Source organism: Pteropus medius, unplaced genomic scaffold (assembly GCF_902729225.1).
Source record: "Pteropus medius unplaced genomic scaffold, Ma_sr-lr_union100, whole genome shotgun sequence".
Classification (NCBI taxonomy): Eukaryota; Metazoa; Chordata; class Mammalia; order Chiroptera; family Pteropodidae; genus Pteropus; species Pteropus medius.
The window spans coordinates 5,715,876-5,730,246 of record NW_024350924.1 but is presented as its reverse complement, the minus strand read 5'-3'; the positions used below and the strand labels follow the sequence as shown (position 1 = coordinate 5,730,246).

The window sequence follows — 14,371 nt, the reverse complement described above, 5'->3', positions numbered from 1 at the left end:
GTATGGAAACAGACGTGCAGGGGACGAGGCTGGACAAAGGCAGCCTCAGTCTGAAGACACTTTCCAAAGCAGTGTATGCCCTTTAGGAACTTCGACGTTGCTAGGCTGAAGACACAGGCCTGGGAACTCTTTCCCGCTGCTCTGCTTGGCCTGAACTCTGTCCCGGGTGTATCCCCAGGAAATGGAGCCTGCAGAAGCAGAAAGCTGTCCCACAGCGGTTCTGACTGCTTCCTTCCCTTTTACTGAAAGTCCTCCTGAGGGACGGCCCTTTCGAATGGGTCGTCAGGGACAGCTGGTTGATTAAACACCTCCCAAACGGTCTCCCAAACCCATAAACCCAGTGTCCCCATGGTTAAGGCACAGATGTCACTGTCACACTGGTTAGTCAGTGGCTCATTTGGGTGTCTACGAAATCCCTTTAAGGCTTGGAGTTTCTGATAGGTGTCACAGTTCTCTCTAGCTCCCCTGCAGCTGTGTGCCTCGGCTGACACCCGAACAATGCCCAGGAAGCAGGAGGGCCTGCTGGGTGCTGGGGTGCCCGGGCGACGCACCACACGCCCGTGCATCGAGGAGCCCGGGAGGGGCTGCTTGGCCCCCACCTCTTGACAGAGTCACATGAGCCCTGGCTTCTGGGCAAGAAGGTGTCTCAGCACATCAGCGTCTCAAAAGCTGTTATTACCTGTGACTCGCCCTCCCACTTCTTGAGCTGTGCGGCATAAATAACAATTACGATGGTGACCGAGACACCTGTGCTATGAGATACAATAGATGTCACTTCACTTGGATGAGTAGAAAATTCCAGGGTAGAAAGATGACCATGAAAAATACCCATTCAGAGAACTAAAGAAGAAACGAAAGTGGGAGGCCTGAGGTGTCCGGTAAAAAGCTGTCTTCTCGCGGGATGGAGAGAATCCAAGACCCCACTGAGAAATGAAGAATCAACTGGCTGCCCTGTGTGAGGAGCCGCCTGGCTCACTGCCCCAGGCCCTAGCGCCTTCCTCCGCCACTGCCCGGAAGTGGGCAGGAAATGGCTCCCAGGGAGTCAGAGGGCAGGGCCACTGCTCCCCTTTGGGAAGCCAGATGCAAATTAGCTTGTTGGGACAACGGGACCCATAATCCTTTTGTCCGGTGGGGAGGACACGAACAGCATTGTGATTGTCACTGTGACTGTCACCGTTCATTTACTCTGACATGTTGCTACTCCTTGGGTGTCATTGAATTCTATTTTTACCCCACATCCTTTGGTTAATAATGCTGACAAACCCCCCGGAGAAAAAGACACCAAGGAGGTGGAAGGAATAGAGTGCCTCTGCTCAGCTTCACCGCCCTTTGAAGCCAGCCGGCCATCGTGGAGCTGAGATTTAGGGCATGGACGGCGTCCTGTCTAATTTGGGGCCAGCTTCCCTACTGGTGCAAGTCCATTAAGCGCTCTCCCAAGGACCCTGAGGTTGCTAAAGACTCTGTTATTAAGCACAGGGTGTCCTCAGAGACAGGTGTGCTGCATAAATACAAGGTGGTTTAATTATTTTAACAACCCACCGGTACCATCTGATGAGCAACAGTAGTTCTAGGGCTTCTGTCCCTCTGTTGCTAATGACGTTCGAGGACATCTGTTTAATACACTCTTTTCCCTTGCCATCGGCACAGATCCATACGTCAAAGTGTCGCTGCTTTGTGACGGGCGCAGGCTGAAGAAGAAGAAAACCACCATAAAGAAGAACACGCTCAATCCCGTCTACAATGAGGCCATCATCTTTGACATTCCCCCGGAGAACATGGATCAAGTCAGCCTGCTCATCTCCGTTATGGATTATGACCGGTGGGTACACGATTTCCTGCCCCCAACCGCCCCCCCACCCCAATGCAGCACAGGGCTCCCTGACCTCCGACCTTGTGGTTCATGGCTCAGGTGCCCCGTGGCCTCAAATCTGACTCCACCCGAGAAGCGTGCAGGAGTTGGAGAGCACAGGTTCCCTCAGGCAGAAGTTCAAGCTTCGCTTCTCAGTGCCGATTCCATCAGGCAGCTCCGCCCTTCAGTTCCCCTGAGTTCACCCCTGACTGTTCCCATTCCTCCATATGGCACCAAGTCCTATCATCTGTCCTTTAACATTGCTCCCCAACCTTTCTGGCACCAGGGACCGGTGCACCTATGGGAATCTAGTGCTTGATGATCTGAGGTAGAGTCGAGGCGGTGATGCTGGCGCTGGGGAGAGGCTGCAAATGCAGACGAAGCTTCGCTCCTAGTCAGCTACTCACCTTCTGCTGTGCGGCCCGGTTCCTAACAGGCCACTGACCAGTACCGGTCCACAGCCCGGGGGTTGGGGACCCCTACTTTAAAATGCCTCCCTGTCCTCCCCATTCTGCTGCTGCTACCACTCCTGCTCGGGGTTGGCTGTGCAGGCTCCCGCCGACTCCTGCCTCCGTCACTCCCTGCCTCAACCCAGCCAGCAGGTTAAAGGCACGCCTTCCTAATCAAAGACCACTTTCCTCCTGGATCTGCCCTTCTCAAGAACCATCGATGTCTCTTGTTGTCCAGGATCTTCCCCTGGACTCAAAAGGCTCTCCGTAATCTGGAACCAGCATGCCCATCGTTGATTTCTCCTTTTGGAGACATCTTTCTTGTCTTCCACTTATCCAAATCCTGCTCTTCTTTCAAGTCTGGCTCAAAAATATTTTCTGACTGCTCTAGCCACTACGGCTCCTCTCTGCACTTGTCACTTTGGCCGAAGGAGAAAGAAACCATGCAGTAAAGTCTCAATCCAGGAATTGTAGCACAAGTTCTCGGGCATAGTAGGTGCTCGGTGAACATATCTGAGGGATGATTGATGTTCTTGCTGCGTGAGTAAATCACATCCCAGTGGCCGGGGGTGTGGAGAAATGGCGCTCAGAGCAGGCTGCTTTATTTCCAAATGCTGTGTCTATAGCGCAGGTGTGGCATGCGAGCCGAGTCAGACAAGGGAAGGGACCGAAACCCTCCAACTCCCCAAAGTCAGGCCATCTACCCACCATTTCCTGAGACTTCAAATGCGTTTACCACCTCACGCTCATCTGCCCGTGTCCACTGTCCACCCGAGGAGGCTGGGCAAAGCGTCACTGCCGCTGGCACCCCGCGGCCCTTCAGAGCTCGGCATTCTGCAGGGCAGAGTCCCAGACTCCGGGGCCCCCCTTTCTGAGAGCATGTCTGGTCCCCAACGCCGGGCGGGCCCTTTGTCTCTCCCTCAGAGTGGGCCACAACGAGATCATAGGAGTCTGCCGCGTGGGGATCAGCGCCGACGGCCTGGGCAGGGACCACTGGAACGAGATGCTGGCGTACCCGCGGAAGCCCATTGCGCACTGGCACTCCTTGGTGGAGGTAAAGAAATCCTTCAAAGAGGTGGGTGAGGGCGCGCCTGGCCCCAGCATGTCTGCTGCATGGCCACGCACTGGAGAATGGCAGGCGGCTGCTGCGAGGCCTCGCCTTTGTGGGCCCCTCCTGCGGGGCGTGGGGGCTGGGCGCTTCTCCCCCAGTGTAACAGGCAGAGAGGAAAGGAAGGAAAATGGTGGGGAGCTGCCTGGCAAAAGGCCTCTGATGCTGAGCATCTCGAAAGCAACACTGAGTTCTAAATGGAAAAGAAACACCTGGAGGCCTTCCCAGCAGCCCATGGGACCAGGCCTGGAGCTTTCGCCAGGTTCGGGGCCAAGTCAGTCCTGGGGGAGAAAGGCCCAACTCGGCAAGAAATTCTACCTGTCAGAGCAGAAAGTTCCCGGAGGCTCCGGTCAGACAGTGGAGGGCAGTTTGCACTGCCTGGAGGGAGCTGGCCCGAGAACAGAGCCCGCTTTCCTGAGTGCTGGTTCTCACCATTGTCGGAGGGGAGAGCTGGGCCTCACGGTGTCACACTTTCTGGCTGGGTTCTAACAGAGAGAGAACGGACAGTGCACTGTCTGGGGAGTCCCGAGGGTCTTGCTCCAACCTCAGCCCCTCCCAACTTGCCGTATAACCTTGAGCCAGTCATTTCTCAGCCATAAGGAAAATGTCCCCTCCAGAGACATTTCCAGTCTGCTCCACCTCTACCGGACTCCACCAGTCTAAGATCCTGTCTTGGCACCGGGGTGGCCCCCAGGCCTGCTTTTTCTCACACGTGTCGGGACGTGGGGGTGGGTGGGTGGCCATGCATGCTTTAAGCCTCAATTTGAATATCTCATACCCCAATCCATATCCTAGAAAGCCAGGTGATCATCTTAACAGGCTTCAAGAGTAGCAGTCTAGAGAGGTGTATAAAATTGGAAAATCTAATAAAAAATAAAGCTTAATCCCTTTCACCACCTGGCCCCTGAGCTTAAAAGCAGAATCACCTTAAAAACAGAGTAATCCCGTCCCCATACTCGGTGATACAAAAAAGGTGTGGGCAGCAAACCAGAGGACCTGCCGGCTCCCTTTCTTTCTCGGGGTGGACAGGCCCGTTTTCACCTGTCTGCAGCAGCGTGAGGTGTCTCAAGGGAGACTGGGAGCTGAGGGAACTGGACACGTGGAATCATGCGGGAGGGGGAGGCCTCGGGGGAGCCGGGCTATGTGATTTACGTCCCCAGGTAGGTGCGTGCTCTGCACAGCTCCTGCCTGCAGCCCTTGAGGCCAGTGAGGGCAGCAAGGCAGAGACCACTCACCGTCCTACTCTGGTATTCATTTTCCCGGTTGGTGAAATGAGGGTGTAGGCGCCTCTCATGTCTGCTTTTCCAGGCAACTCTGATCCTAAATGATGACTGAGTCGGGGAGCCGGCATCTTGTACCCCCTTTCTGATCTTGAGTCTGCGACAACCCATCACAGTTACCAGGCTGGGCTGTCCACGCAAACTGGAAGGAAGCGATCGGCAGCAGCTGGGGTTGGGGGCGGGTGCAGGTAGCCCGGAGATGTTAGGACTTGGCCCCAGAATCACTCTCTTTCGTGATGAATACAAGCTAATTAAGCCAAATAATTGATTCCAAAATCCTATTTCTTTAGTGAGTCCAACTCACTAGTCCAGACTACAAAAGAAAGATAAAGTAGAATCAAGCCTTTGAAAATGAATATTTGATGAGGCAGTAAAGGGAAAGTAACAGTATATGGAAAACGAAAAGAGAAATAAATTGATTTACATCCTTCGGGTTTACTTTTTCCTTGACTGGGAACACCAGTCTCCCAGGACTGCCCCTCCCCCACTCACGATCCGACCACTTTCTGCTCAGCTGATCATCTCTGTACAAAGAAGCCAAAAATGACGTCCGTCTTGGCAATTCAGGATCTCATCGGTTCAAACCCATGTAAAATTTGTATCCACACCCTGAGCACCCGCAGTTTAAGCACCTTTATAAGCCCGCATCAAAAACCCGCCGGGCTGATATTAAGGGAACGTTCTTTGCGTTCATGAGACGCATTGTGTTTGCGCGTCCCTCTCGGTCATCCTCGGAGCTCAAGCCCTGCCTTATTTTGGGTCCTGCTCTGGACCTCGAGCGAGAGTCCTGCTCCCGTGGTTTGTTTCTCCTCTTTGTGGAACATGGGGAGAAATCTCGCTCTCCAGCTCCCGGGAGGGTAAACGCCGTCCGTCATATTTGCACACACTCCGCATTTGGATCGCATTTTTCTTAGAAGAGTTTCGAGCGCTGTGATCGTTTCTTTTTCATTAATGAGAACAGAGGGCACCATACTTGCTCGCTTGTTTGGGGGTTTTAAATAAGGTCGAGGGGAACGAATTAACTGAAAGGTATTTTTCCCTGCTGGGATTTTTTTTCCCATGAATACACATTGATTAAGCCACAGCGAGCCTCCTTCTCTGGCAGCGGCTGCGTTCAGTGCTGCTACCCAATGCCGCGGGGTCATCACTGTCACCACACACAAAGCCCAGGCTGGCCAGCAACCTTCTCCGGCTCGGCCAAATTCGGATCATCTGCCAGAGATTTCAGATCTCTGTTGGCATGGGACCCATTTCAGAACAATAAAAGGTCTTACTGGAACGCAGCCACCCCTGAACGATCACCTTCCTGTGTGCCAGGGCCGGTTCTCTGCTGTGTCAGAGCCACGTAATAAGCCTCGCGGGATCATTCCCCTTCCCGCTGTCCATGGACCCCTTCTCCTCCCTGTGTTTAGCTTCAGAGGAAAAATCCGGGTTGGCAGAGGAGCCTGTGTGCCTTCTTCATTTGTCCTGGATCAACAATTATGCTCCATGTGCCTTCTCTTTGGGCTGTTATATAAGAAAGACAGGTACCCTGGGTAGCTATTTCGTTTTTTCTCCCCTGAACGGACCTATCAATCAGGTTGTTTAAGTGGCAGGCTAACCCAGGGGAGAAGCCAGTAATTATAACGTACCTTTTACCAACGTTAAAGGTTGTAACAGAAAAAGTAGGACTTCTAAAACGAAGGTCTGGTAAATGAAAGCAAATCGTGGTATGTCACCTTCTGGTTAAGAAACGCTTGAGTCAGAAGTCAAAATGGGCTCAACAACCAGGCATTTATCTGTGTAAACTATTTCACCAGGGAAACCCTCGGTTGTGATTGCATTCACGCGGATGCCGCAAGCAGAGAGACTACCACCGGAGTTAGGAGTAAGTACCTGGTGTGGACCCGAAGAGGTTAGGTTTCTTATTACACTCATGTCCCGTTCTTCCCCTGGTGTGGCCAGATGCCAAGATGGCAGCAGGCGGCTCAGAAGGAGCACTGAGTAGGGAGTGAGGAGACCTGGTTTTGGATCCTGGCCCCGCCCCCAGCCAGCTGCGTCTTGACGTCTCGTGTCTCCGTTTGCTCATCTGCAATAGCAAGAGACTTCGACTAGATGGTCCCCCAGGCCCGCCTCCAGGTCTGCCACGCTAAGATTGCTCAGGCTTAGGTCATGTGATCGCGGTTGTCAGTACCCGATTGTCCAGCCTCTGGTTAGTTGTGAAGATCTGCGGGTTGGCCAGGACAGGGAACACTAAGGGGCCCTGAACTAAGCCTGGGGGAGGATGATACACACTTTCTTCAGAGCCGGGAGCATGAGGCGTTCGGCAGGTCTGGGTCTGTCCTCGGCGTCATGATTTTCCCATCGCTCCACAGGAGACGTTGGATGGCACGTGGGCTGTTCCTTAGCTGGCTTGGCTTTGTCTAGAAATAGCTGTGCTGGGAGGACAACTGTGTCCTTCCCCATCCCGCCCCGATACATACACAAACGCGAGGTGCAGCGTCTGCTCTGCCCCATCGCTCCACGAGGAGACCCCCGAAGCTCACGAGAAGCAGGGAGGGGACTGAACTTCAGGTTCAGAAAGGCTATCTTGACCCCTCCCTAACCTCTCTCTCTATCTCTGGAGCCTTATTTTTGGGGAACCTAGGAGAATATTGGGTCTCCTCAGCTCACAGAAAGGATGGAGTGAGCAGTGGACGCTGACTCGCTTTGAAGTCACAAGCCCCAGAGAAGTCAAGCATATTCACAGGGTCAGCTCCTTGCCCAGAAAACACTGCTCTGTCCATGACTGACCAGCTTAAAGAAGGACCGAACGGTTCGAGCCTGGGTCTGTCCGTCCTCAGCCCTCCCCTTCGCTCCATCCCGACTCATTACATCACCCACTTTCGAGGAAGGGTTAGGGTCAGACTGTGAGAGGCAACCTGAGACGAGAACTGAGGAGGAGGGTGGGGGCGCCCAAGGGGGGCTGCTATCACCCGCACCAGGCGCACGCCCCCCGGAGCATTCAGACTGAAGAGCTGAAGAAGAGAACCTAGAGCTAACGCAGTGTCAGGTTTTCAGCTATACTAACGGCTCCCAGACAAAGTGCTAATAATTCATGATTGTGGGCTCTTGGCAGTAAGGGCATACTCTGCAGACTGCCTCTTTCGCTGCTAACGTAATCCGATTTTCAGTGTGAAAAATGGCTGAAGCACTCAGAAATGGCCCAGTCACTGCACACACACACACACACACACACACACACACACACACACACACCGAAGAAAGCTTCAGTTTTCTGTGCAATAGGTCTTCTTTAAAAGTCAGATATTCCCAGCTAAGAGCCCTAAAGCTATTTTCCTTATGTTTTTGCATGGCTGACAGCAAAATTCAAGAAAGCTTACAAGAAGCCGGGCAAGGGAAATTCAGTGCATGGGCCAGATAAGTTTTGGAAGCTGAACTGTCGATTCCCTTGGCAATCAATAACCAGCTTCTTCTCCTCCCGCCAGTGGCAGGGCCGAGCTGCCAGCTTTGACAGCGAGAGCTCGAGTCCCTCTCCGAAGCCACCTCCGACACCATGAGCTGCGCGGCCGAGCGACACGGACGGGACTCAGCCCCGTTCTTTCCGCACTTGTCCAGCTGTCTAGACACAGTGCTGAGCGGCGGCGGCGGCGGAGCAACAATCGCTCGCCGTGGTCTTCCCTGCTCCCACGTAGGCCGAGGCCGAGACGCTTGTCGTGTGGTCCGATCTTTTTCGTCTTCTCTGTCTCCCAAGGTGATGTTTTTTGTGGTTTTCGCTTTTTATGGATCCGCTGTCAAGAAAAGAAGAAGAAAGTCGGGGAAAAAAACGAGAGTGGAGAGCCCAGAAGCCGGTTCCGCAAAATCAATGTAAAATAGTTGTCTTATGGGGGAAGATGGTTTGAATTTCTGAAATCAATCCACCGAGCTCCACTCCCCTGGAGGAGAAGGAAGTGGTGGATCTGTGCTGCTTTCTCAGCGGCCTGCAGGAATGATGCGGACCAGTCAGCGCCTCGACAAGGCTGAGGACGACTCTTCGAAGCTCTTCGCGGATGTGACATAAGCCGAGATGGGGGCTTCTGGCCCCACGCTGAACTCGTGCGTGTCCTGCGGTGTCTGGACACTCAGCTGCTCATGCGGGGCTCCTTGCTCCCCTCCCCCACCGCCTTCCTTCATGGTGTGGAAATGTCTTGGTTCCTCGTGAGAACGTGGTCACTTTCCGTAGGGATGGTTCTGCTGAAACCAAATGTGCCGTGTGTCCTTGCGCCCCACAGGTAATGACCACATTTGTTTGAAAACAGGACCTTTGTTCTCGAAAGTAACCTTCATTGTAAAGAAAAGGAGGTACACGTGTTCCAGAACGATTTCTGCATTATACGTGGCTTTATAATTCTATGAAATATCAAGCAGCCGTTTATGCAGATCAAAGAAAAATCTAGGTAAAATGTTCTTTTCTGAATGAGGAGTTTTGTGATAGGTAGAGTCCATCGTTATATGAAGAGCATCTTCTGGATTGAAACCAAGTCATCGTAAACCTATTTCGGCCCCTTGACTCTGGGACAGTATTCACCTTAAACTTTAGTTCTATAAATGACTAAGTACTTCAGTGTTTGTTTGTTTGTTTGTTTCAGTGGTAATGAAGGTTTTTTTTTCCCCCTTTAGATTTCTACCTTAGGCCAAATTTAGTTTAGGAAAAAAAAAAAGTTTAAACTATTCCGTAATGTAAGAGTACTTTTCTGTTGCGTTAACAGTGGCCTTCCCACCAACCCCCTGTAGCTAGGTCGACTTGCTCAATGCCATCTGCACAGCCCTGGTAACTGCATGGAGGTGAGATTCCACTTCAAGTTGTGTCTAGACAACACCAATTTCCAGAGCCGTGTGTGTGACTTGCAAGAGGCAAGTGTGCTGAAGACCCAATTCCTGCAATGGAAGGTCAAGGACGTCAATGCTCTTCACACAGCCCATGTCTTCTTCTTTATATGTGTCACATGCTTTAGGAGCCGCAACTCAATAAAGTGACCCTCATTTTAAGCCAAGTTCTCAAGTTTCTCTTTTGTTATAACTTTGGGTAGCACCTTCTGGTCTTAAAAAATGACTGGATTAGGCATGAGGGAACAGGAGATTGTGGCAAAAGAAAATTTTAGCATAGAAAATGTAAATGTAGATAAACCCAAACTTCACCCTGTACTGAGTCCTAGGCTAGGGGCGGCTGTATAAAGGTAAGTTTTCTCCCCAAACGTCTTGTGATCAATAGCCTTCCTAGTCAGGCAGTCCTGTGGTTGGAAAGTCGCTTGAGAGTAAGAAAAACCCCGAGGTCACGACAAGTCTCCCAGCAGGCCATCCACTTCTTGACTGACCCCATCAAGATGGCCATCTCGATCACGGATGCTATGGGTCCTGCACCCATGAAGGGGCAGTTGAGTTTGCTGGGTTATAAGGAGCCCAGAAACTAGTGTGAAGAGGTCCTTCCAGAAGCGAGCTCAGGATGCATAGCCAGCTGTCATCTTCAAACTCCCAGGCAGGCGGAATGACCATTCTCACTGTGGTCGGCGTGAGTCGTGGCCCAGCCACTGCTCTCTGCGGCCCCTTTTCTGTCCAGGCACGTTCACACAAGTGAGCCTCGCAGAGGTTTCGGAAAGTCACCTGCTGAGCAGATTCCGGTCAGCTCCCACAGCACTCCTGCTCCAGCAGTCTTGGTCAGCAGGTGAATTTCCACAGGCTGGGAGCCCACCCAAGGAGGCTTTTGGAGTCCTTAGGGGAGACCAGTCCTCACCCGAGATGGGAGTGAAAGCTGAACGTCTGCCAAGTTCATTATCTAGCCCAATAGCTCTCCCCCACACATGAGAATAAAATGAATTACAAGCTCCCGAATAAAATGAAACACAGGTTGATTCATTTGTCAGCTTCCTCTGCCACGAGAAACCTCTTGGGTTGATCTTGTGAGCTTTGCTGAAGTCTTGATAATCAGTTTTGCATGGGATTTTAATGCCGAGTTCCCTTCTCCTTTATTTAGCAGTGTTTCTGGGCTGAAAGACGCCCACCCTCCCCCACTCCCCGCTACCTGCCACTGCCACCCCCTACATACTCAGGATGTTAATTAATTACATCATCATTTTAAAAATTATGTTGTTAATTACTGCTTTGTGTCTTCCCACCCCGTCACAGCCTGGAGTTTTCATTCAATGACATCTCTGTCCTCACCCATTTCTCTCGTGTGTCCCTGAGGTTTATCGGTCATCACGTACAGGAAGGACACTGCAGAGCGTTCCTCTTTCACCTGTTTCGCATAGATAACCACTTCCCTTCGATCAGGGTATAGCAGACAACTCTCTCCTCTGCTTTTCATTCCGCCCAAGGAATACCTGCATGCCCCATATGGCTGGAAGCCACCTGTGTTTTGTCAGGCTCGTGGCTCGCAGGGCGTTTGGTGCACGGGGCTCAGCTGTTTCCTCAGCTGTCCGGCTCAGTGAGCAGCCCCTCTAGATGCCGAAGCTTCTCTAGGCAAATGGGTCGCACACTCATATCTGGAAAGCGCGATGCTTTGCCCACCAGGGAAGGACTCCTGTTAATTCTCATAAAATACAACTTGGCCAAGTGATAAGAAAATCCTATTGAAGACTTGAAAATTTAAAAAGAACATTCTAACTTAATAGAATATCTCTCCGTTCACCCCCAGCTTTTAATTAATTCAGAAGGCGGCCCGTAGAGAAGAGAGCAGAGGGTACCGCCTGTTCTTGCACATCTGCATCTAAGTCACTGGCACTCCACAGTGAGATGCCACCAAGGGGGCTGAAACCTGAAAGAAGCACTCTGCCACCTACAGATGCAGCTTCCGCCTGCTTCCGCACTCCCATCTGGTCACCCATCAGCCGGCAGGGTTTGGTGATGTGCTAGTCATCGGATCTAGTGCTGATTGACCAACGGGGTAAATGTGTCTGGCTAGCTGGGCTGCGTCATCCAGCAATAACAGCCTTCGGATTTCAGTGGCTGAAAATGACAAAGGCTTATTTGTCATTCATGCTACGTGTCCATCACAGGTCAGCAAGGGGTCTCTGCTCAGGGATTTATTCAGGGGGACTCAGGATGACAGAGCAGCCAACATCCCAAACGTTGCTAGTCACCGCGCCCTAGGGAAAAGAGCTCAGAAAGGTCTTATACTGGCCTCAATGCTCTGGCCGGAAAGAGCACATGTCACTTTCCTTCACAGTTCATTGCCCAGAACTACTCCTGTGGCCTCTCAAAACATAAGAGGTTCCAGCACCCAGGGGAAGAAGAACCGGAAATGTTTGGTTAGCTGCACTTGGGAAAATCACAGTGAACTTAGCAGACCCATGGAGGGTGACCGCTGCTGAACGGCCGATTCAGAGAAACTAATAAAGGGAAATTGCACTGTTCACTGCTGGACAGTGTTTGGATGAAATCAAAGGCTGTCGATTGGGCCACACAAAAAGCTTTAAGTCTTGTAAGTTGGCAACATAAGTAACTATAGCCCAAGGTATCAAGGGAGGTGAAATAAAAGGCCACAGAAATCTGAGGAAGAATATCGCAGCTGGGCAGAATGAGTGACAGCTTGGAGCAGGAAAAGGCCTCTGATCTAGAGCTTTGTGTAGGGGGCGCTATACAGGATGTGGGGATCACAGCCAGAAAATGCAACAGGGCTGACAGCTGAGCAGATCTGGAAGACAGGGAGAGGGAAGGGGGATTCAAAAGCACTGTATGTTTTTATGCTTGAGACACCAGGAAAATGACGGGTTTTTTCCGTAGAAACCTGAAACCCAGCAGAACAAGGGGGATAGAGATGAGTCCGTTTTGGGCCACACTGAGTTTGCGATGCTGGAGGGATGTCTAGCAGACAGCTACAGTTCGAGATGTAGCCTAGCAGAGAGATCAGGCATGAGATGTTAATTTATAGAAAGCCCACACACCAAAATGAGATGTGAAGATGGGAGGCTGACAAATGCCACATGGAGACAAGTCAACAAGGAGAGTCTCAAAGAGAGGTTCTCTGGGAACCATCAACATCTAGAGGTCAAGGACCATGAGCGTGATAGGAATAATAATGGAGGGGTGCCCAAGCAAAGCCGATGATGCAAACGCTGATGAGCCACGACTGAGCAAGGGCTTCGTAAAATGATTGTTTATAAAATGATTCTTCACAATTTTAACTGTAACTTGACTCCTGAGTTTATTCTCACCCACATTTGCAGAAGCCCACCTCTTTTTCTCCCCCCCACCCCGCCCCCCGGCTATGTTCTTGTCTTTCAAAATAACTGTGGTAAAATATACATATCATACAATTTACCATTTTAATTATTCTTAATGTACCGTTCAGTGGCTTTGAACCTATTCACACTGTTGTGCAACCATCGCCACCATCCAGTCATGGAACTTTTTCGTCTTGTAAAAGTAAAACTCTCTGCCCATCAAACAGCAGCTCTCCCTTCCCTCCTCCTGCCAGCCCCTGGCAACCATCACTCTGCTTTCCGTCGCTATGAATTTGACTACTCTATGTATCTCACATCAGCGAAATCATAGGAAATTTGTCCTTTTGTGTTTGGAATATTTCACTTAGCATAATGTACTCAAGGTTCGTCTGTGTTATAACATATGTCAGAATTTCCTTCCTTTTTAAGGCTTAGTAATATTCCATTGTGTGTATATACTGCATTTTGTTTTCCAGTCACCCATCAATGGACATTTGAGTGGGACATTTAGCTATTGTGAATAATGCTACCATGAACATGGACGTACAAATAACTCTTTGTGTCCCTGCTCTCAATTCTGGGCGTATAACCCAGAAGGAGAATTGCTGGGTCACATGGCAATTCTATTTCTAATATTTTAAGGAGCCATCATACTGTTTTCCATAGTAGCTGCAACGTTTGACGTTCTCATTTACAAGCAGCGCACAAAGGCTCCAGTTTTTCCACATCTTTATCAATACTTGCTCTTTTCTGGTGTTTCGTTTTGTTTTGTTTTTGATGGTAGGCATCCTAGTGGGTGTGAGGGGATATCTCATGGTGAGTTTGATTTGCATTTTCCTACTGATTAGCGATGTTGCGTATCTTTTCGTGAATTTATTGGCCATTCGTATATATTTTTTGGAAAACATCTATTCAAGTCTTGTGCTCATTTTCGAATTGGGATTTTTTGTTGTCGAATTTTAGGAGGTCTCTGTATATTCTAGATATTAATCCCTTGTCATATTTATGATTTGCAAGTAATATTTCCCATTCTGTGTTGGTCTTTTACTCTGTTAATCATGTCATTTGATGAACGAATGTTTTTAATTTTCATGAAACCCAGTTTGTCTATTTTTTCATTATCTGTGGTTTTGGTGACATATACAAGAAATTACTGCCTAATCCAAGCCATGATGTTTCCCCCTATGTTTTATTCTAAGCGTTTTATAGTTTTAGCTCTTACACTTAGGTCTTTGATCTATTTTGAGCCAATTTCTTATATATGGTATAAGGTAAGGATCCAATTTCACTCTTTTATATGTGGATATCCATTTTCTTCTACATAATTTGTTGCAAAGACTGTTTTATCCCCATTGGATGTTCTTGGCACTCTGTAGAAAATTGTTTGACCATATACGAGAGAATTTATTTCTGGGCTTTGTATTCTGTTCCATTGGTCTATATGTCTGTCTTTATGCCAGTAACTCACTGTTTTGATTACTGTAGCTTTGTAGTAACTTTTGAAA

At 50.1% G+C, this 14,371-nt stretch overlaps 1 protein-coding gene across 11 annotated transcripts in view; it reads left to right on the top strand.

Moving 5' to 3' along the window:
• Positions 1-9,688, top strand: part of SYT6 (synaptotagmin 6) — a 54,432-nt gene extending 44,744 nt beyond the window's left edge. For 3 of the 11 annotated variants that reach the window (XR_005648207.1, XR_005648208.1, XR_005648206.1), the window contains exons 5-8: positions 1,648-1,819; positions 3,223-3,373; positions 6,486-6,553; positions 8,154-8,342. Coding sequence is in view for 5 of the 11 variants with exons in the window: in XM_039841258.1 (XP_039697192.1) it covers positions 1,648-1,819; positions 3,223-3,352; positions 5,158-5,382 (527 nt within the window). In the remaining 6 variants the exon portion in view is untranslated. Of the gene's footprint in view, positions 1-1,647; positions 1,820-3,222; positions 3,374-4,689; positions 5,117-5,157; positions 6,453-6,485; positions 6,554-8,028; positions 8,343-9,413 lie in introns of those variants that run through there. The other 8 variants (XR_005648211.1, XR_005648210.1, XR_005648209.1 and 5 more) reach the window with 7 other exon arrangements.
• The last annotated feature ends 4,683 nt before the right edge of the window (positions 9,689-14,371 follow it).